The sequence below is a fragment of the Typopeltis vanoorti genome, chromosome 8 (assembly GCF_054136105.1).
Source record: "Typopeltis vanoorti isolate ZY-2024b chromosome 8, IOZ_Tvanoo_1.0, whole genome shotgun sequence".
Taxonomy (NCBI): Eukaryota; Metazoa; Arthropoda; class Arachnida; order Uropygi; family Thelyphonidae; genus Typopeltis; species Typopeltis vanoorti.
This window is the reverse complement of record NC_143556.1, coordinates 89,918,117-89,939,215: the sequence shown is the minus strand read 5'-3', so window position 1 is coordinate 89,939,215 and position 21,099 is coordinate 89,918,117. Positions and strand designations below refer to the sequence as shown.

Here is a 21,099-nt window from a genome sequence, read left to right as displayed (position 1 = left end):
ATATTGCTAATATCTACTAAAAATAATGACTTATCTGAGCAACACGTTTTCAGCAACTGCTACCAAGGATGATACTAGTGCCCTCATGGTAGTCTGTTGGACCATGCCATTGATACTAACCACAGAATTGACTTACAAGTATTTACACTGTACTAAGTTTTGGTGTGATTAATTTAAGAAAGTATGTGAGGTTATTGTCAGTTTTCCTCACCTAAATAACCATGACAGCCTTAATATCTCAAAAAATTGGTCTGCCTCTCCAGAAATCACAACACAATTCTCTCTTTCAGTATCTCAAAAAATTGGTTTGCCTCTGTCTGATCTAATGTTCCATCATTGTTCCAAATATTGCCCAATTCCCCTCAGTATAACTGCAAAAGCAACCAAAATACTCATCAGTATATGTATATGACTGAACAGTACATTCTTTTTCAACTATGTATATTATGCTTCAGCAAAAAAAACAAGATCATTCATAAATAACATGTTCTATAAATTTAAAATTCAGGGCTTTAAACCGAAGTGTTTTTTACTACCAGTTGCTGCCCTTGCCACCTTTACTTTATGATAATCTATTGCTTTGAATTACCTAACACTTTCATCAATCTACTTTAGCCACAAAATTGTCAGATGCATAACCTTAGATTACATTGTTAACCAAGAATTGGTAGGAACTAACCACAAATCACTCTTCTTCAAAGTAATTCACCTTTCTAGATTGCATTAATAGGTTTAGTCTTCTTACGTATATAGAATAATGATTAGGTTAGTTTTTTTTTACTCATATCAATTGACTCACAATAGGATTATGCTTGGTTATTTTTCCTTTATTTTTCATTTTATCATTTATTTATCATTTTAATTCCCCACTAGAAGATATCCATCCTACAAATCGTGAACAGATTTCTGACACTTTAATGGTCACTATAGACATTTCCCAAACTATGTTCTGTGGAAACTGAATAAGTGTTCCATTAAAAATTATCAAAATTAATATGATCCTGGAACGGTTTTAAATGCTGTGACAAGTTCAAACATGTTTGAAAATCAGGTGCTCCTCACTTTGCGTGTGGATCATGCTATTAAGGCCAGTGTGGGATGGCCTTGACTCAGCCGCCCATAGTTGTTGGCACCTCCAAGCATGAGTGAAGTACAGAGGTATCTATTCTAGGAAAAGTGCAGTCACAAGCAAGGTCAGTGCAATGCGCTGCGGCCCAGCACACCTGTAGTGTGTGCTGTCACATTTTTGCAATGCAATAGTGTGTGCTTAGCTTTACATTGAATATGAGACCAATGATACTCGACTCTAACTCGACTCTAAACAAAATTTCAGAATTTGTGCAGTGTTCTGTTGCAGGAAAAGTTTGAGAAACTCTGCTATAACCTTTGTGCTTTTATATCTATTTTGGTCTATTGTCTCAACACAATATAAATTATACTCAATGGCTGAGCCATTGAGTATAATTTATATTTTAATAAATTTTATTCTCTTAGAGCCTAATCCATAAATCTTTCAACATTTTAATATAATAAAACTAAAACATTTATTATTTTGATAAAAATTTGAAATGCAAAAACTGTTTCATGTTAAAAAAACATCTAGACTATTTTTTAACAAGCTTGTTTTATAATAAAGCATGTCACTTCTGCCTTAGGGAGTTTTGGAATAAATTTTCAGTAGCAAGTTAAACAAGTTGCTATCTCATAGAATATCAAATTTATTTTGTATCTTTGCCCTCCAAATTCTCTCTCTCTTTTTCTCTGTGCGTGTGTGTGTCTGTAGATTCATTATAGAACATTTAACTTGAGAATTAGACCATAATCAGCCTTTTATGATTAACAAAAAAAAAAATATCTATCTATATATATATATATATATATATTACCATTCAATTACTGACCCAGAATCTTTTCCAAAATAATAATAATGGAGATAATGCTGATTTCCGCATACATAGCTTGGTACCTGGCCAGCAGTCATCAGCATGGACTCTACTTCAGCTAGCTGTTCCACAGGAGATCTTACTTGTGTGTTATTTCTTTGTCAAATGTTGTAAAACGGTTCCAAGAAATCTAGATTGTTTTCGATTATTTCCAAGTTGATCAGATATGATGTCTTGAGTATCCAATTCATTCATTCATTCACTTCTAATGTAAGAGTGAATGATAGAAAATAAGAATCATCCCTGTGACCTATATTGTATAATGAAACCTGTGGAGCATTCATGACTAAACATACACATGTAACCACAGTAATAATTTTTTTTTTTTTTTTTTAATAAGTAAATATTTCATCCTAAGTGTCATAGGACATCATTCAGTACAGTTAATTCAAACAATACTAGGAATCACGTACAGTTAGGACGCATGCTTACAATGGAATCCCTCTATGCATGCAGTAGTGTGTTAAAGAATTAAATTAAAATATATCTGAAAAAAAAAAAAAAGATTACATTAAAATGAGATAACATATAAAAATTATTTTACACAATTTACACAATGACAATTTCTCAGACTTTAGCGATAGTAAGAACGTCGTTACGGTTTAAATTAGGTCTGTGATGTAGGGCTTCAGCACTTTCTTTATATAAACACTCATGTTTATATGAAGATCTGTGTAGAAGTTTGGTCTCCCAATGGATCCGATGGTTAGTTTTCAATTCCATGTTGTGCGAGGCCAGATTTCTACAGTTTGATAAGTCAGATATGGTCTTGATGTTCCGAAATGCATTTGCTAATGGATCTACTCGTCTGTCCATAGTAGGACAATTTACAGGAGCATGGACCTCATACACAAGTAGCATCGGAGGTGAGAGTTTGTTTTAGGAAAAGGTAACTAATTGTAGATTTGGTTGATTGGTTTGTAGATAGCAGCCAATTTATATTCATAATTTTTGAAATATGTTTGGAGATGCCTTTGACATAAGGTATGGGAATCCTATGGGTTTGTTTTTGTCTAGGTTGATGTATGAGGAAGTGACTGATGATTTTTTGAGTTGTTTTTGGATTGTATCCATTTTCTGTGGCTGTATTTTTAATTATTTCCAATTCTTGATTTAAAGATTCTTTGGAGGACCTGAATCTGTGTACTCTGGTTACTAATGATTTAATGATGCCAAATTTTCAGTATGCTACATACACAATTCTTCAGCTCATCATCCATCTCAAAAATTTGGCATCATTAAATCATTAGTAACCAGAGCACACAGATTCTGCTCCTCCGAATAATCTTTAAACCAAGAATTGGAAATAATCAAAAATACAGCCACACGAAATGGATACAATCCAAAAACAACTCAAAAAAATCATCAGTCCCTTCTCACACCTCAACCTAGACAAGAACAAACCCATAGGATTATCATACCTTATATCAAAGCCATCTCTGAACATATTTCAAACATTATGAAGAAATATAAATTGGCTGCTACCTATCAACCAAATCTACAATTGGTTACCTTCTCCTAAAGACAAACTCTCACCTCTGATGCTACCTGGTGTGTACGAGGTCCCATGCTCCTGTAAATTGTCCTACTATGGACAGACAGGTAGATCCATTAGCAAACGCATTTCGGAACATCAAGACCATATCCATCTTATCAAACCGCATAAATCTGGCCTCGCACAACACGAACATGAACATTTATATAAAGAAAGTGCTGAAGCTCTATGTCACAGACCTAATTTGAACCATAATGATGTTCTTACTATCCCTAAAGTCTGGGAAATTGTCATCCTCTAAACTGTGTAAAATAATTTTTATATATGTTGTCTCATTTTAATATAATATTTTTTCAGTCATATTTTAATTTAATTCTTTAACATGCTACTGCACACATAGAGGGATTCCATCGTAAGCATGCACCCTAACTGTATGTGATTCCTAGTATTGTTTGAATTAACTGTACTGACTATGTCCTATGATACTTAGGATGAAATATTTACTTATTTAAAAAAAAAAAAAGAAAAGAAATCTTATTACTGTGGTTATGTGTGTTTGTTTAGTCATTCATGGGTTCTAAGCATCCCAGATTTGGAACTTTGCACTGGATATATATACAGTTGAGAGCTGGGCATTAACAGTTATCCTTTTTAGTTTCCATCTTTTCAATGAGTGCTTGAATATTTTGCTGTCTGTGGTTCTGCTCTTTTCTTTCTGTACATTATTGTTGTTTCACCAACTACACTTCTAATTCATAGATTCTGGCACTATTCTTGGAACTTTCCAGAAACTATGAAATGCATAAACCTAAAAAATTATAAGAATATGAATCATCATCATCATCTTCCTTATACCCTCTTTTACCTTGCGGTATCGAGGGTCCATTGATCATCGGACCTCACTCTGTTTACAGGATAAGGTGGTCAGCTTTATGCCCCGGTGTATCCTACGGCCTGCAGTGTTGAGTTCTCAAGGCCAGTTTGCCTGCTTTGCGGGATTAAAAACCCCAGAATAAACTGGGGGAAATAAACCCTGTTGTCCACGCCCAAGACCGGCTAACTTGGCTATGGCTGAGGAAGATCCTTCAGCTCCTCACATCACTGACGGGAATCGAACCTAGGACACTCCTTCCCCAGCCATATGGTTGCGAAGCGCATAGCCACTAGGCTAACCGCGCGGACCCGCGATTAGCCTAGTGGAATATGAATAACCTCCTTAATTTTTTTTTTTATATTTGTGCAATGGAGAGCATAATTTACTTGACTTCACTCTCTCTGAAACTTACTCTGTTGATTTCTTGGAAAAAAAAACTTCCCTTGATTCTTACTTTTGCTATTTCCCTTACTGTAGACCTTCAATCAACACAAGAACATCAAATATTAATAACTGCATGCTTCTCCTGGAAATAGACATATCTATAACTGTTAAATGACTATATTCATAATGAATTGAAGAATTTAATGCAAATCACTAATATGTCATGATGAGCATCACATCAGAGTGAACATACAATTAGAACGGAAACTACATGAAGCAAAAATGGAATCAAAATAAGGCTGTAATGTGTTTTTGTTTTGTGCTCTAGCTAGTCACATGGAATCATATTAGGACCATTGGAACTGAGAACATAGGCATGGACACAATTGTAAACAAACACAGCCTAAAGAAAAAGAGCAAGACTCATCACAAGATATAAAAGTGTATGGAACAGTGCAAGCTTAACAAGAAAAATACTAAATTTAAACTTAGCACTAACATTAAAGTATGTGTATCTAGAATTGTATATGGAGACGTGTACAATAAAAACAATTATTCATAGACAGTGAATGGGAATGTTTGTATGACTTGCCAAATGAATCAATCAGGAAATGTGTGTGTGTGTGTGTGTGTGTGTGTGTGTGTGTGTGTGTGTGTGTGTGTGTGTGTGTGTGTGTGTGTGTGTGTGTGTAAAAGGAGGGAGGGTTTACACACACAGTAATCTATCATTTATCTGACCTTCAAGATAATGACCCCATCAATTAACCCTGCCCCTTGCATATCAACCAACTTCTCTGTAGATCATCATCTAATAGCACTTCAATTATCTGAACTCGCATTTCTGATAATTGTCAGATAAACAGTAGATTATTGTATAATGAAATATACAAAAAAAAAAAAAAAAAAAAAAAATACTGTGTGTGTGTGTGTCGTATACTGCTTGGAAAGAAGTCAATGAACACCATAGTTTGAGGAACAAACAGCCATGGTGTCCATCTTAATAAGATGTATGACCTCCTTTCACTGCAGTGACTGCAGCAATCCTATCAGCCATACTTTCCACAAGCATATGATAGCAATCGGTGGAAATTTTGGACCATTCTTCCTGTAGGCATGTAGTGAGGTCCTGGACTGTTGTGGGAAGGATGTCCCTTTACCTCACCCAATGCTTCAGTTCATTCCACAGATGTTCAGTAGAGTTGAGAGGCCAGCCAAGTGTGGTGGCATTCATGTTCACAAACTATTCAGTACAGCAAAAGCCTTATGACATGGTTCATTGTCTTGCTGAAAGAAATAATGGTCAGTTCCGTAGAAACACCACAAAGTAGGAAGCATTGCATTGTCCAGAATGTTCAGATGCCCCTTGGAGTTCGATGTCCGTGGCACCACAAACAGAGGTCCTAGGCCAAACCAAGAAAAATAGGACCATACCATCATGCTGCCACCTCCGAATTTCATAGTTTAGGTTACACACTCTGGTAAGAGATGTTCACCAGGCATCATACCCATCATACCCATCCATCTGTTCGGCAGAGAGTTTAGAGTTGATTCATCACTCCAATAACACAACTTTCCAAGCTTCCACATAACACTGTACTTACTTTTTGCACCACCAAAGATGATGCTGCATATTGATTTGGGTAATGTGGGACTTGCACATTGAGGTCCAGCATGGAAACCTATCCTATCATCATGTTCGGTGAGTGTGGTGGTGGTGGTCATCTGCCACAGGTAATACTTGCAGTTGATTCTCTGCACTTCCATCTCAGTATGTATCACTGAGTTTTTACCTGGGATTTTCCAGTTTTTCAACAATTTGCCTAATAGATAGGCCTGCAATTGCATCCTCTCACAATTTCTCTTTCAAACTCTGTCAGTTCCCTTCTTGCAGTCATTTCACCCAGACACAATTGCACTGACTTGGGAGCATCATATTTCTCAATTTATACCAGCTACAAGCATATGACTCATAACATGGCACAATGAACCCTGCCAATAAGGGTACCTGTTGACTTCTTTCCAAGTAGTGTATATATAATTTTTTTTTTTTTTTTAATTTGAGAGACTCTTCAAAGAATGTTATGAAGCTTTTGGAATCAATCCAATCTTAATTGGAGTGAAGGACTAAAAATTTCTAAATTCTGATATAGCGATTCTGAACTGTAACTAATAATTCTATGTTCAAATTGTGTGTGTGTACAGTGTTTTTTTGAGGATGTGGGTTGGTTGTGCACACACACACATACATACACACAACCAACCCACATAATGAAATATACAGAAAAGAAACACACACTCAAAAAAAAAAAAAAATCGCCGTATGCATTACAGATACATATCACAATTTGAACATAGGATTATCAGAGAGAATTCAGGGTCATTATTTCTCATAATTTAGACATTTTTAGACTATTAATCCAATTAAGATTGGTTGATTCCAAAGTGCTTCATAATATTCTTTGAAGAATCTCTCAAATTTCAAAGGACTTATATGAAGAAGTTTTATGTTTTTCTATAGGATCTCTGTGACTTGTAGAAACTCTACTTTCTGCAAGATCAGATTTCTCAGCCTGGAGGAGGTAGATGTATTTAATATGGTCTGATTGTCAGATGTCTGTGACCAGTCTGGCCAAAGTAGGAAAGATTGAAGAACAATGAATCTGGCACACTTTTGGGTTAAGTGCAGAAGTTTGTCTTTTGTGGAAGGTAAGATTGAGAAAGTCTTGTTTATTGGCTTGAAGTTTGTTCTGGAAGTCACATTTTTTAAGGCCTTTTTTGATGCATTCAACAATGAGTTCATGTAAGGAATGGACATTCTCTGGGTATCCAATGATGGACTATTGGTAAGAAAATAATTGTCCAAGATGTGCTTTAATTTGGATGGAAAATATTCATTGTGAATCCTGTTGCCTTTTTATAGATTGTAATTTTTCTCTGAGTGTATCATCAGAGGAACAGGTGACGTGCTTTGTGGGCAAGATTCTTGACAATGCCGAGATTGTGAAGGGCGGTGTATAGAGTTCTGAAGAAGGTTTCTTCTGATGAATGTAGGCTTCTTATAAACTGAGCAGCTGAGAATGCCATTTACTGCTCTCTTTATCAGTGAATCCAAGAAAGGAAGGACTCCATTAATTTCCTTTTCTAATGTAAATTTAATTCTAGGTTAAATGTTTTTAATTTATTTAAACTGCCATCTAATTCTCCATTTATGTATGGCTAAATAATGAAACCAAGTGGGGATAAAAGTGGTGATAACAGTAAAGAGACATTCCTTCATGTGTTCCATGAAGTAATTTTACATGCATGTGTATTTCCTAATTGATTCATTTGGCATGTCAGCATATACTTCTATTCACTGTACATAAATAATTGTTTTTATTGTTTCTCTATATGCAAATATCGTAATGTAATATTAGTGATAAATTTAGTAATTTTCATGTTAAACCTACTCTTTGCTATATACTTTTAGATCTTGTAATGAACTTTGTTCTCCTTTGCCTTTAGGCTTTCAGTTTATAATTGTGTTAAAGACAGTTCCCATCGCCCTCTAAGTAATAGTACCTTGCAGCTGGCCAGAGAAAGACAAAGTTCTCTGGCCAGTTTCAGTTCTCATTGTGTGTTTTCACTCTGATGTAATGAGATATTTGTCATGAAATATTAGTGGGTTTTACATTCAATTCTTTATTTCGTTACATAATTTTATATGCATAGTCATTTAATTATGTCTAACAATTATGGTAGCATTAACAATCAAATATCTATCTCCTCCATCATCCAAGAAAGCTAGAATTTCACTTTTGCTTCAGTCAGCATTACTTGTCATCTAAATTCTTATCATCTTCAGATTTGAGCTTTTCCAGCCATTAAACATTGCTCTTATATTTAGGCACAATTTTAAAAATCCTAAATATTAGCTGGTAGAAGAAAGAAGGATTATGGATGGATGATATTGGTTGGTGAAAATGATAGAATGAGAACTGCTGCAGAGAATATAATTAAGATATTAAATGGACAATTCATAAAGGTGTTTCATCCTTGTGAGTTATCATGTAGAGATTGAGTTCAGTGGGAAGGAAGGAGATACATGGAGCACTAAGTAAACATGATGTTAATAAGGACTTGAGGACACTGCATTTTGAAGGAATGGTCTGGTAAGTTAACAACTGCCTTGTTGTACTTGATTAACTTGAGTGATACAGCATGCTAAGTTTTAAAGGTGAAATACAGCAAATTGTTCTGCTTCATAAAGGAGACAGTAAGATCTTTAATTGCTTAAGCAATTTATTCTTTTATTGCTTTAGCATTAAAATAATAAATATAGACCATTGACCTGGACTATGACAAACACCATCACATCACAGAGTGTGACAACACAACTAGAACAACAACCTTCACATGCTCGTGGTTTAGTTAAAATGTTATCATTCATTGTACTCTTTAACTGCTTAACCAATTAAAGACTACAATGGATGTCTTATTTTTGATGAATGAAGACCAAAACTGATGCAGGATCAAGCCTTGATTTTCATTGCATGGTGTAGGAATGCACAGCATTTTGTAGGGCATCTGTTTTTTTCAACAAAGTGCTGAATGCCATTGGTTGTATGTAAAGCTAATACAGACTTGTGTTGTCTTTTCTTTTCAACATCTTTAAAATGTTCTAATGTGTGTATCTATCTATCTATCTATCTATCTATCTCTCTCTCTCTATCTCTCTCTCTCTGGAATATCCTGTTTGGCCATCACATCAGTTCCTCATGAACATAACTGTTTTGTTAGAAAATTCAGGGAGTCTTCCAAAATGCTGTGCAATTAAAATCAAAGCTTGATCCTGCACCAGATTTGATCATCGTTCATCAGAAATCTGACATCAAAAACCTGGGCAATGACAATCATCATGTTACAGAGCATGATGACACCAACTAGAATACCAACCTTCACATGCTCATTGTTTATTTAAAATGCTATTATCCATTGTATTCTTTAACTGCTTAAGCAATTAAAGAATTAGTCTTATTGACTCCTTTATGAAGTAGAACAGTTTTGCTCTCTTTCTCCTTTAAAACTTAGCATACTGAATCACTATTTCCTAATAACTATAATTTAATGCTTAAAAAAAAAAAAAAAAAAAAAAAAAAACAATTTTCCACTGTTTATCTAATGTAATATTTGACTACCTTACTGTAGGTTCTCGGCTATTTAGCATAGAATTGCTGTTATAAAGCTAATTATGTTACAAGCTAGTCATATATTTCTGCAGTTTAAAAAAGTGTTTTATTTTATAGAACAAAGCAAAGTCAGGATTTGGCACTTTATAAAACTAAAGTTGCAGAACTGGAGATGGAGGTGGAAAGGATGAAACGTAGAGTCACAAATGAAAAATTTGAGCGGTAAATAGGTTTTAGTCATTGGTTCAAAAACTTTTCTATAACATGGTAGTTGTTTCCATAATCAATTAAAAATAAATTGTACATATTTGGTCTGATGTATTACAATAAATAACTTTTATTATTAAAAGACCAGAAGATAAATGATAAAATATACAAAGAGCCAACAAGTTTCACTAGCCACTGTCTAGCATTTTCAAGGCTGAACTGGTGTGAAAACAAATCCATTGAGTTATTTTTCAAAAACATACACTTTAGTAACTGTTAGGCCATTACATTTGATCATTCTGTTTGAAGGCGTGCATGTGTTCGAAAGCTTCAGTCAGATACCGGTACATGACCACATGTTTTGTAGTTGTTTTGCATATTGTAATTCTGTTGAACTGAGAGAGATGATGAGATTTTTCCATATGTCTTTAAGAACAATGCCCTGATTTCTATTTAAATTATTGCCTGTGCATAATACCACAGCTGCTTCTTTTAAAGTTCTGTATCTGTAGTCATTCTCGATGTAAGGCATAGAACTGTTTTTCCAATCTATAACGTGATTTGATGTTGAGAAATGATGTGCTAAACCAGATGTGATGATTCTATTATGATTGACATCCCCCACATGTTCCTTCTGTCTTATTTCAAAACTTCTAGAAGTCTGACCAATGTAAGAAAGGCCACACGTGCATGGAATTTCATATACTCCAGGACATTTGAAGAAAGGTACCTCATCTTTAGGTGATCCTAAGATTTGTCTAATCATGGTAGTTGGTTTAAAAACCACTGATGTTATGAGCTTTTAACATTCTTGCCAATTTTGTGGAAACTGAATGAATATATGGAATGACAGCTGTGGACACATATTGGGGTACTGTAACACGTTGTTGGTGGTTGTCTTTAAATAGCCATTTGTTAAAAATGTTAGAAGGGTATCCATTAAGAGATAGAGTGTTAGATATTAGTGACAATTCTCTCTGTACCTCTGTTTCTTTTGAAATCGACCTTAAGGCTCTATTACGGAGCATGTGAATGATGCTGTGTTTTTGTGATCTATGATGGTTGGACGAATAATGTAGATATCTACCAGTATCTGTGGGTTTCCTGTAAATGGACAGTTGGAAATTGTTATCTTCTTTCTTCACTAGGATGTCAAGAAAAGGAAGTTCTTTGTTCTTCTCGTGTTCTATAGTGAATTTGATCTTATTGTGTAGTGAATTAATTTTGTTCAGAAATACGAGAAAGTTTTCCATGGTGTCTTTCCAGATGATGAACACGTCATCGACATATCTCCACCAAATTGATGGTTTTGGTACAATGGCGGAAAGAATATCCTTTTCAAGTTTTTTCATAAAAAGGTCTGCGCATGGTGGTGACAGAGGGCTTGTACATATGGCTAGTCCTAGTCCTACCCATGGCTAGTCCTTCCAATTGTTTGTATACAGTGTTGTTGAATTTGAAGAAATTTGAATTCAGGCAATGATGAAACAGCTGTGTGTTGTCTTGCGGGAAAAGATCTTGCAGAATGTTAACTACCTCTACGATCGGTACATTATTAAATAAGGACACTACATCCAGACTAGCCATAATGTCCATTTCTGATATTTTAATACTCTTGATTTTTTCTACAAAATGTTGAGAGTTTTTGATGTAGGTCTCTGTGTGTCTAATTGTTCCTTTCATTAATTTTGCCAGATGCTTTGCTAGTAGGTATGTAGGTGATGATCTTCCATCAACTATTGGGCGAAGAGGAACGTTTTCTTTATGAATCTTGGGAGCCATGGGTAGCCCTCTGTCACCACCATGCACAGACCTTTTTATGGAAAAACTTGAAAAGGATATTCTTTCCGCCATTGTACCAAAACCATCAATTTGGTGGAGATATGTCGATGACGTGTTCATCATCTGGAAAGACACCATGGAAAACCTTCTCGTATTTCTGAACAAAATTAACTCACTACACAATAAGATCAAATTCACTATAGAACACGAGAAGAACAAAGAACTACCTTTTCTTGACATCCTAGTGAAGAAAGAAGATAACAATTTCCAACTGTCCATTTACAGGAAACCCACAGATACTGGTAGATATCTACATTATTCGTCCAACCATCATAGATCACAAAAACACAGCATCATTCACATGCTCCGTAATAGAGCCTTAAGGTCGATTTCGAAAGAAACAGAGGTACAGAGAGAACTGTCACTAATATCTAACACTCTATCTCTTAATGGATACCCTTCTAACATTTTAAACAAATGGCTATTTAAAGACAACCACCAACAACGTGTTACAGTACCCCAATATATGTCCACAGCTGTCATTCCATATATTCATTCAGTTTCCACAAAATTGGCAAGAATGTTAAAAGCTCATAACATCAGAGTGGTTTTTAAACCAACTACCATGATCAGACAAATCTTAGGATCACCTAAAGATGAGGTACCTTTCTTCAAATGTCCTGGAGTATATGAAATTCCATGCACGTACATTGGTCAGACTTCTAGAAGTTTTGAAATAAGACAGAAGGAACATGTGGGGGATGTCAATCATAATAGAATCATCACATCTGGTTTAGCACATCATTTCTCAACATCAAGTCACGTTATAGATTGGAAAAACAGTTCTATGCCTTACATCGAGAATGACTACAGATACAGAACTTTAAAAGAAGCAGCTGTGGTATTATGCACACGCAGTAATTTAAATAGAAATCAGGGCATTGTTCTTGAAGACATCTGGAAAAATTTCATCATCTCTCTCTCTCTCAGTTCAACAGAATTACAATATGCAAACAACTACAAAACACGTGGTCATGTACCGGTATCTGACTGAAGCTTTCGAACACATGCACGCCTTCAAACAGAATGATCAAATGTAACGGCCTAACAGTTACTAAAGTGTATGTTTTTGAAATGTAACTCAATGCATTTGTTTTCACACCAGTTTAGCCTTGAAAATGCTTGACAGTGGCTAGTGAAACTTGTTGGCTCTTTGTATATTTTATCATTTATCTTCTGGTCTTTTAATAATAAAAGTTATTTATTGCAATTAGAAATAAATTAGAAAAGTGATTGTCAAAGTTAGCATGGATCATACATCATCTGTTATGATGAAGTTCTTTGCATAAAGGGTGTTTGTTACTATATTTGTTGAACTGCTCTGATATGTTTTCATTATTGCTTGCTTGCTTTATCAGCCAATATGATTGTTTGTTTGAGTGTTCAGCCTCCCATGATGAGTCTTTGGATCCATATGCTTGGAAGTAATACTAATATGCTAACCTGTGTGGTAGCATCCCCTGAGAACTCTTAATCTAGATGGTTCCCACAAAATTTGTTTATATGGTTTTGATTTCATAAACATGCCATACTAAATTTATACATATCACACTCTGTGAGCATACTTAAAATAATCATGATGTATGATACTGAATGAAATTGTACAGGGTGATCCAAAACTTACACACATCAGACTTGAAGCTGAGTGGCATTGAAGTGTTTCAATTCTAATTATTAATTTTGCCAATAGATGACACCTTGAACTATGTGCCACTATCTTGTAATCTATCCACCATGTGTCGGGTATTGGACATCCATTTCGAGGAGCAACGAGTTGTTATTTTGTTGTTCATTCTTACACGAATGTTGTGGAGGAGTTTCGTCAGAAATATTTCTGGTCTGCTGTTCCTTGAAATTCAACAATTAAAGATTAATCAAATGCTTTCTGGAAATGGGATCATTTACAGACAAACAGTGGTGTTGAAGATCTTTCATTTTGACTGAGGCTAAACCGAATACAGCACACAACATGTACTTAGAAAACTCTCTGCACAGACAGATATGTCATATGGCAGTACTTGGAGAACCACCAAACAATTAAAGCTTCATCCGTATGGTCTTCACTCTATTCAGGAATTTGAAGCCACTGGATAAAGAAGAACATGTTATGCTGTACTGTAGGTGGTTTCGATCATTAGTTGAAGAAAATGGAGTTCATAAGCTGGGCAATGTTTTCTTCATTGATGAAGTGCAGTAGCCAAAATACAGAATTTATCATTGGAAAAGCGTCATGTTTTCCATGAAATGCCCTTGCATTATCTAAAATTCAGAGTGGTGGTGTGCAGTATCATGCCATCACATTGTCAGATCCATTTTCTTTGAGATGACATTGAATAGTGTACTTTACTAAAACATCACTCAGTTCATGGCTTTCCTTGAGATTGAATAACATGAATGCTGTTTTCAGCAGGATAGTGCCACTTGCCATACATCATTTTTCAAGAGTATTGCCATACTCTTGAAAAAATACAGTTTTTTCAAGAGTTTTTTTTTTTTTTTTTTTTGGTGACAGATTTTTAAAGGACTTTGGGCACCAAGGGTACCAGATTTGTCACCTCTAGATCTCTTCTTATGGGATTACCTGAAAATTAAGGTGTATAAAAATAATCTGCACACACAAGTGACGAACTGAGGGCGAGCATCACTGAAACAATGAGAGCAGTCAGTAATTCCATGTTTTGAAGAGTTGCCTCCAATTTTCTAAAAAGAGCATATGCATGCACTCAAGAACATTTGCTTTAGTAATGTTATTTATTTTTGCCTTTGTAAAGATATGGTTATAAGCTTCATTTGTAACAATTTAGTTCTATAAAGTTTTTCACTAATATTGAAAATTTCAAGTTTAGTTTATGATGTGTGCAATGTTTTGGATCACGTTTGTATTATAGACCTAATAGATTGCAGATCTGTACAGATTTTGAACTGGAATCAACAGAATCTTTGTTGTAATGCCTATCATAATTTATCCATGGAGTGTGGAAAATTAGCTTCGTAATTGTAAGAAATGTTATATTTTATATTATTATCAGTTCATTTTATTTTTAGGGAGAGAGCAAACCAGGAACTCAGGCGACTAAAGAATCACCATCAGCAACTATATTCCAGTCACAGTGATATAAGCAGTGGTCATTCTCAACAGATCTCTCCTTTAGTATCTAACACTAATTCATCATTAGAAATCATTCATCATAAAAAAATGTTGCCCAGTATGGGAAAATCATCATACATATCCTCAGTGGTGGAAAACAGTACATCTACCATGTACACTAAAGAGATAACTAAAATAAATGAAAGTACTGTTTCCAAGAATTCTACACATTCCACTATTGATGTGCCATCTGGAAGCATTTCTCAGGTGGCTGATAATAATTCACAGACTTCGTCTACTTCAGGAATTGCATCTCAAGTAACTATAAACAGAGAAGAGATATTACCAACTAATACACAATCATGCAGGTAAGTAGCTTTAAAAAAAATACTATAATTGATTGAAGGTATTAATTCCAGCAGGCTCAATTCAAGTTTCAATAAAATTTCATGAGCTGTAGCAAATGCTGTGATTAAGATATGCCACTGTAAATGTCCAAAAATGTAATACTAGAAAGTTCTATCTTCAGAATTAGTGTTTATTCCATATACTGTTAGTATGTATTGAAAAAGATGTCCTGTTCATGCTACAATTACCTACCAATGATGCTCTTTTATGAGTGAAGAAGTTCATAGTTATCTTTTTGATTGTCAGAAAAATAGATTAGTCCCTTTGCTTCTATTTCCTCAATTTAGGAGCTACATGATAGGATATCTCACTAGGCAGCATTGCCATGTCACATGGGTGACTTGTCTAATCAACATATCTGTGAAGTTTAGGCTCGAGATGGTACTGAACAAACAACTGTAGTGATGTACATTTCCACTCTGTGTAAAAGCACCAAATAAATAATCTGTAACTAGAGATGTGCTGAATATTGGTTCTGCTTAGTATTCAGCTTTAGTCGAATCTGTAGAAAGAGTCAGTATTCAGCCATCTGAAGCAGAAAAATTCCTGTTACATGCGTCATAGCAAATGCAATAAATCAGAAAAAGCCTCCCCCTTATCTTGTGTGACTGTTCAAATAGAATGATTTCCAGGGCTAAGGAGTAAACTTATTTCATAGTGCAATTTCTCAGAAAAATTTCTTTGGGCACTGACTACCAACTTATTCCTTGAAAGGGTTTTTTTCAGAAGTCTGAAATATTTATGAAGAAACCAGATGTATGCTACTCCAAAAAATGCTGAAAAATTCATTTCCCTACATCATAATTTATAGTTTTTTGTATTATCTATAATTATTCTGTATATTTCACAACTTAAAATTACAATTAGGTTAACATTTTTCTTATTTGAAGAAATAAGTGCAGTATTTGGTTCTAATTTTTATGCTGTATTGTTTTTCAAATACAATGTTCTCAATGAAATTAAATGATAGTTTTATTATATCGAAATGGAGAATATTATGGATCCATCTATATTTTATAGCAAAATATAGAAAGAAAGTGAGGTTTTGAAAATTTACTAGCAAACAGTAATTCTCTTTAATGAGAACAAGACCAGAATCAGAGTTGCCTTCTCTGCACTATTTAAACAACACAAACTCCACCCACAATCCATATATATTTGCTGTTTATTAATGCATTGAGTAGGTTCCACTAGCCCGAAACACCACGCTTCTGTTTGACCCATCATAAAATATTAATACCAGAATCATTTATGTTAATATTTTTATTTGTAAAATTTTTGGCTAAGGCTCTTCCATAGCCATAAAGCACGTGATATTATGTGCACTATAGGCTGCAGGAGAATAGCTCCATCTGCATTAGATATTTAAAATAAATTACAATAAATTAATTTAGTTAATTATTTTTAAATATAAGCAAAATTTAATTACAATTAAGGAACACATGAATGGTGAGTGTTAGTTAATATAACTTCCCAAAATTGAGAAAGTTTTAGGCAATCGCTTATTCAGGTTCTGGTTGTGAATGTGTGCTTCACAGCTTTCTTTGTAGTCTTTCCAGAAGAAAGTAACTTTTGTGTAACATTTTAGTTTTGTTCCACTGAATCCTATGTTTTGTAGATAAAGCATAGCTTGCTAAACCAGATTTGTTGGGTTTTTTAAGAGAAATGTATTCTTCGTATTCTTGAAGAGTGCAGATCGACTAGTTTGTCCATAGTAATAGAAGCCACAAGAGCATGGGATTCTGTAAGCTCCAGGATAAGATAGAGGAGGGTAGTAGTCTTTGGGTGAGATAAGGATTGTATTAAGTTTGCAAACTGGACAGAAAGTATCTTGTACATTAATCTGTTGAAATAATCTTGCTATTTTATCCTAAAAGTCCCTTAACATATGGAATACAAATTCTGGTAATTTCTTCTTGAAGAGGGTTAGAACGACGGTCATAATTATTGATTATTTTTTCGATAATTTTTACATTATAACATTAGCAATAAAGGTAGTTCTGATAGTAAACAGTTCTTTGTTTAGAAGGGAATCTGTAGAACAAATTTTGAGTTCTGTCAATTAAGGATTTGATTACACCATATTTCTGACAAGGATGATAATGAGAGTTAGAATCAGTGTATTTACCAATATGAGTTGGGTTTTTTTTACTGAGAACTGGCTCTTATCTCCATAACTTCCTCTGAAATTTCCCCACCAAGTTTTGTATACTTTGCATCCCATTGTTACATACCAAATTTCAGAACCTTACTTGGCAGTATTGAATTGACAGTTCTATACTGTTGCCCACTCATACAGTCCTTTAAGGCCACAACATCTGCTTCTTTCCTCATCACTCTCTCCAGTTTTTGCATTATCTGCAAACAGTTGTATATCACCAGTTAAACCTATTCCAATATCGTTAATATGCTAATTAAATAACAGTGGTCCTAAAACTGACTCCTGCAGCACACTACTAGTGACTTTCCTCTTTCAAGATAGTGTCCCCCCCCCCCATACACAACTTCCTAATACCTATCAGCCATTCACCTATCCAACTCACTAGTCTATCATCCATTCCCATCTGTTTCAGTTTAGTGACCAACTTGTGGTGTGGCAGTTGGAAGTTTTCCCACTTGGGTATAGTATAAATTAAAGCTGCCAAGAAATTATATTCTTAGTTTAATCCTTTATCCAAGTGTATGCAAACAAAGTTTGTGCCTGAAGTAATTTCAGGACTTGGCAACTCGTATATAGAAGGTAATGACTTTGCATCACTTGCCTTAATATCCCATAATGCAAAGCACATACCTTCGGGCATGTACAACTATGCATTAAGGTTATGCTTCTATATACGAATTGCCCAGTCCTGAAATTACTTCAGGTGCAAACTTTGTTTGCTTACACTTAGATAAAGGATTAAACCAAGGATATAATTTCTTGGCATCTTTAATTTATTGTGACATGGCAATCTATCAAAAGCCTTTCCAAAATCTAAGTATGCCACTGTATATGCACTCCCTTGTCCAATACATTCCTCACCTTATTATAGTACATAAGCAACTTTGTAAAACAACACAACCTATTAGACATAAACGTGACCAACATTTCACCCACACCAGAAAATTATGGAAAGTTAATCGAAGTATTAGACAGTCTGCTACCAGGCACATCCCAAGAGGTTGTAGAACATGCTATATTCCATGTTTTACAGAACACAACGTGGAAATATATGAAAGATATTGTGATCTATATGATAAAGATCCATTTTCATCAGAAACAATTGATGCAGCAGAGGAATTTATAGCAGCACTGTCTGAAAAAAGAAGTCAACAATGGGCAGAGAAAATTAAAAGCATAGATATGAAACACAGTAGCAGGAAAGTCTGATTTTGACTCAAAAATTTATCTGATGATCCCACAACAGCAGCAACTGAAGTTAATATAAATGCAAACCAAATTGCAACTTAGCTATCTCTGAATGGTAAACCGAGTACCAAAGTTAAAATACCTAAAGATTACATTAAAAAAGTTAGGGATTCAGAAAATAATCTCTTCTAAAAACCATTTACTAAAGAGGACCTAGAAAATGCCCTAAAAGTCTTAAAATCAGGAAAAGTTGCCTGTTTAGATGATATTAGAAATGAGATACTAAGAAATCTGGGAGAAAAGGCAAAGGAGTGGTTGTTAGAATTTTTCAACTTTTGTTGGAAATTTGTTAAATACCCAGCATATGGAAGCAAACGAAAGTAATACCTATCCTGAAACTAGGTAAACCTGCTGAGGATCCAAAGAGCTACAGGCCTATAGCTCTCCTATACACAACACTGAAGCTGTATGAGAGGTTAATCTTGAACAGACTTAGTGTAGAAATACAGAAAGTTCTGATAATAGAACAGGCAGCATTTAGACCAGGAAGATCATGCACTGGACGAGTATTAAACTTAACACAGTTTATTGAGGGTGACTTTGAAAGGGGGTTAGCAACAAGAGCTGTGTTTATAGATTTGACAGCAACATAGGACACACTAAATCTTAGAAAGCTTATAGTCAAAATTTACATTATGCCAAACAGCTATCAGATAGTGGAGGTATTCAGATCACTGCTATTCAGCAGGAGATTCTTTGTTGATTTTCAAGGGAAAAAAAGAGCAGATGGTGTGTATCCAGAAAAATGGTCTATCTTAAGAAAGTATGTTCTCTTCTCCTCTTCAATATATATACTACGGCCAACCTATAAACCTGCACTCAAGAACCTTCTTATATGCAGATGACTGGTCAATAGCTATCAAGTAAAATCCTTTGATAACATTGAGAAGCAGCTCACACAAGAACTAGAAACCCTTACAGTTTACTATAAGGAAAACCAACTGAAACCAAATCCCAGTAAAACTCAAATGTGTCTTTTCCATCTCAATAACAGGGAGGCAAGGAGAGAGAGTTGAATATAGAATGGAATGCCATGAAATTGGTCAATTATCAAAATCCAACTTACCTAGGTGTGACACTAGATAGGACCTTAAATTATATAATCGACACATAGAGAAGACAACAGCTATAATTCAAACACGTAATAATATCCTGCGCGATTAACATCATCTCCGTGGAGTGCAAGTCCACGAGTACTACACACCTCTACACTGGCACTTTGCTTTTCGACAGCCAATTTTGGAAAAGATCATCCCATGTCTTAATGAAATGTGTTGGCACGTTACTGGCTGCCTTAAGCCTACAAAAATTGATCATCTATACCCACTGTCTGGTATTGCACCTCCTCATGTCAGAACAACACAGAGTAGATATGAGAAGAAACAACAACTAAATGATGAACAGCATCCTTTATATGGACATGTTGCAGTACATAGGAGGCTAAAATCAAGGAAAAGTTTTATTCATTCAATGGAACCGTTGGTTGATTCCATAAAAGCCACAACATCAACAATGTAGCAAGAACAATCTCCAGAGGCTCTGAACTTAAACAAATCTCTTCCATCCAGCTTACATCTAGACTGGCAAAGATGGAAGACATTGAATAGACTTTGTTCTGGAATGGGCAGATCAAAGCAGAAAATGGCCAGATGGGGCTACACAGACAATGACAGCTGCTCATGTGGTGGAACACAAACCATGAATCATCTTCTGCAATGCTGCCTAATAGACATTAATAATATGTATCCGAGAAAATTTAATGCAGTGTAACGAAACAGCTTCAAAGTATATTAATCACTGGATGAGTGAAATTTGACATTTTATGTTTTTGTATAATATTTTATGCAAGTGGTATTTTTGTCTCTTAACATGTTCGCTGCCAACTACGAGTATACTCATAGTTGGTATATGAGCATCACAAGCCAACTATGAATATACTCATATGATGCTTACCACTAGCAACGAGATTACCCATACTGACCTTCAAGAAGTGAAAATGCTTGGTGTGCAGAGCTAGCAGCAAAAGTGTGTATACTCGTAGATAGTATATGAGCCTCGCAAGCCAACTATGAATATACTTGTATGATGCTTACCACCGGCAACGAGATTACCCATACTGACCTTGAAGAAGTGAAATTGCTTGGCATACGGTAACAAACTATGTCCGAGTAGCATGGCAGCAAACGTGTTAATGTATGCTTTTAATCATTTATACATATGCTCTTACATTTTCTATAGTTTGCACATGAAATAAATAAATAAAGCAACTTTGTAAAACACA

The 21,099-nt window shown here is 35.0% G+C and overlaps 1 protein-coding gene across 7 annotated transcripts in view; it reads left to right on the top strand.

Annotated features, from left to right (window-relative positions):
• LOC150104186 (uncharacterized) overlaps window positions 1-21,099 on the top strand; it is a 712,768-nt gene that overhangs the window by 641,064 nt on the left and 50,605 nt on the right. For 6 of the 7 annotated variants that reach the window (XM_090396809.1, XM_090396815.1, XM_090396810.1 and 3 more), the window contains 2 exons: window positions 9,982-10,086; window positions 14,959-15,369. In XM_090396809.1, coding sequence (XP_090252935.1) covers window positions 9,982-10,086; window positions 14,959-15,369 — 516 coding nt within the window. The remainder of the gene's footprint in view (window positions 1-9,981; window positions 10,087-14,958; window positions 15,370-21,099) is intronic. The other variant, XM_090396811.1, reaches the window with a different exon arrangement.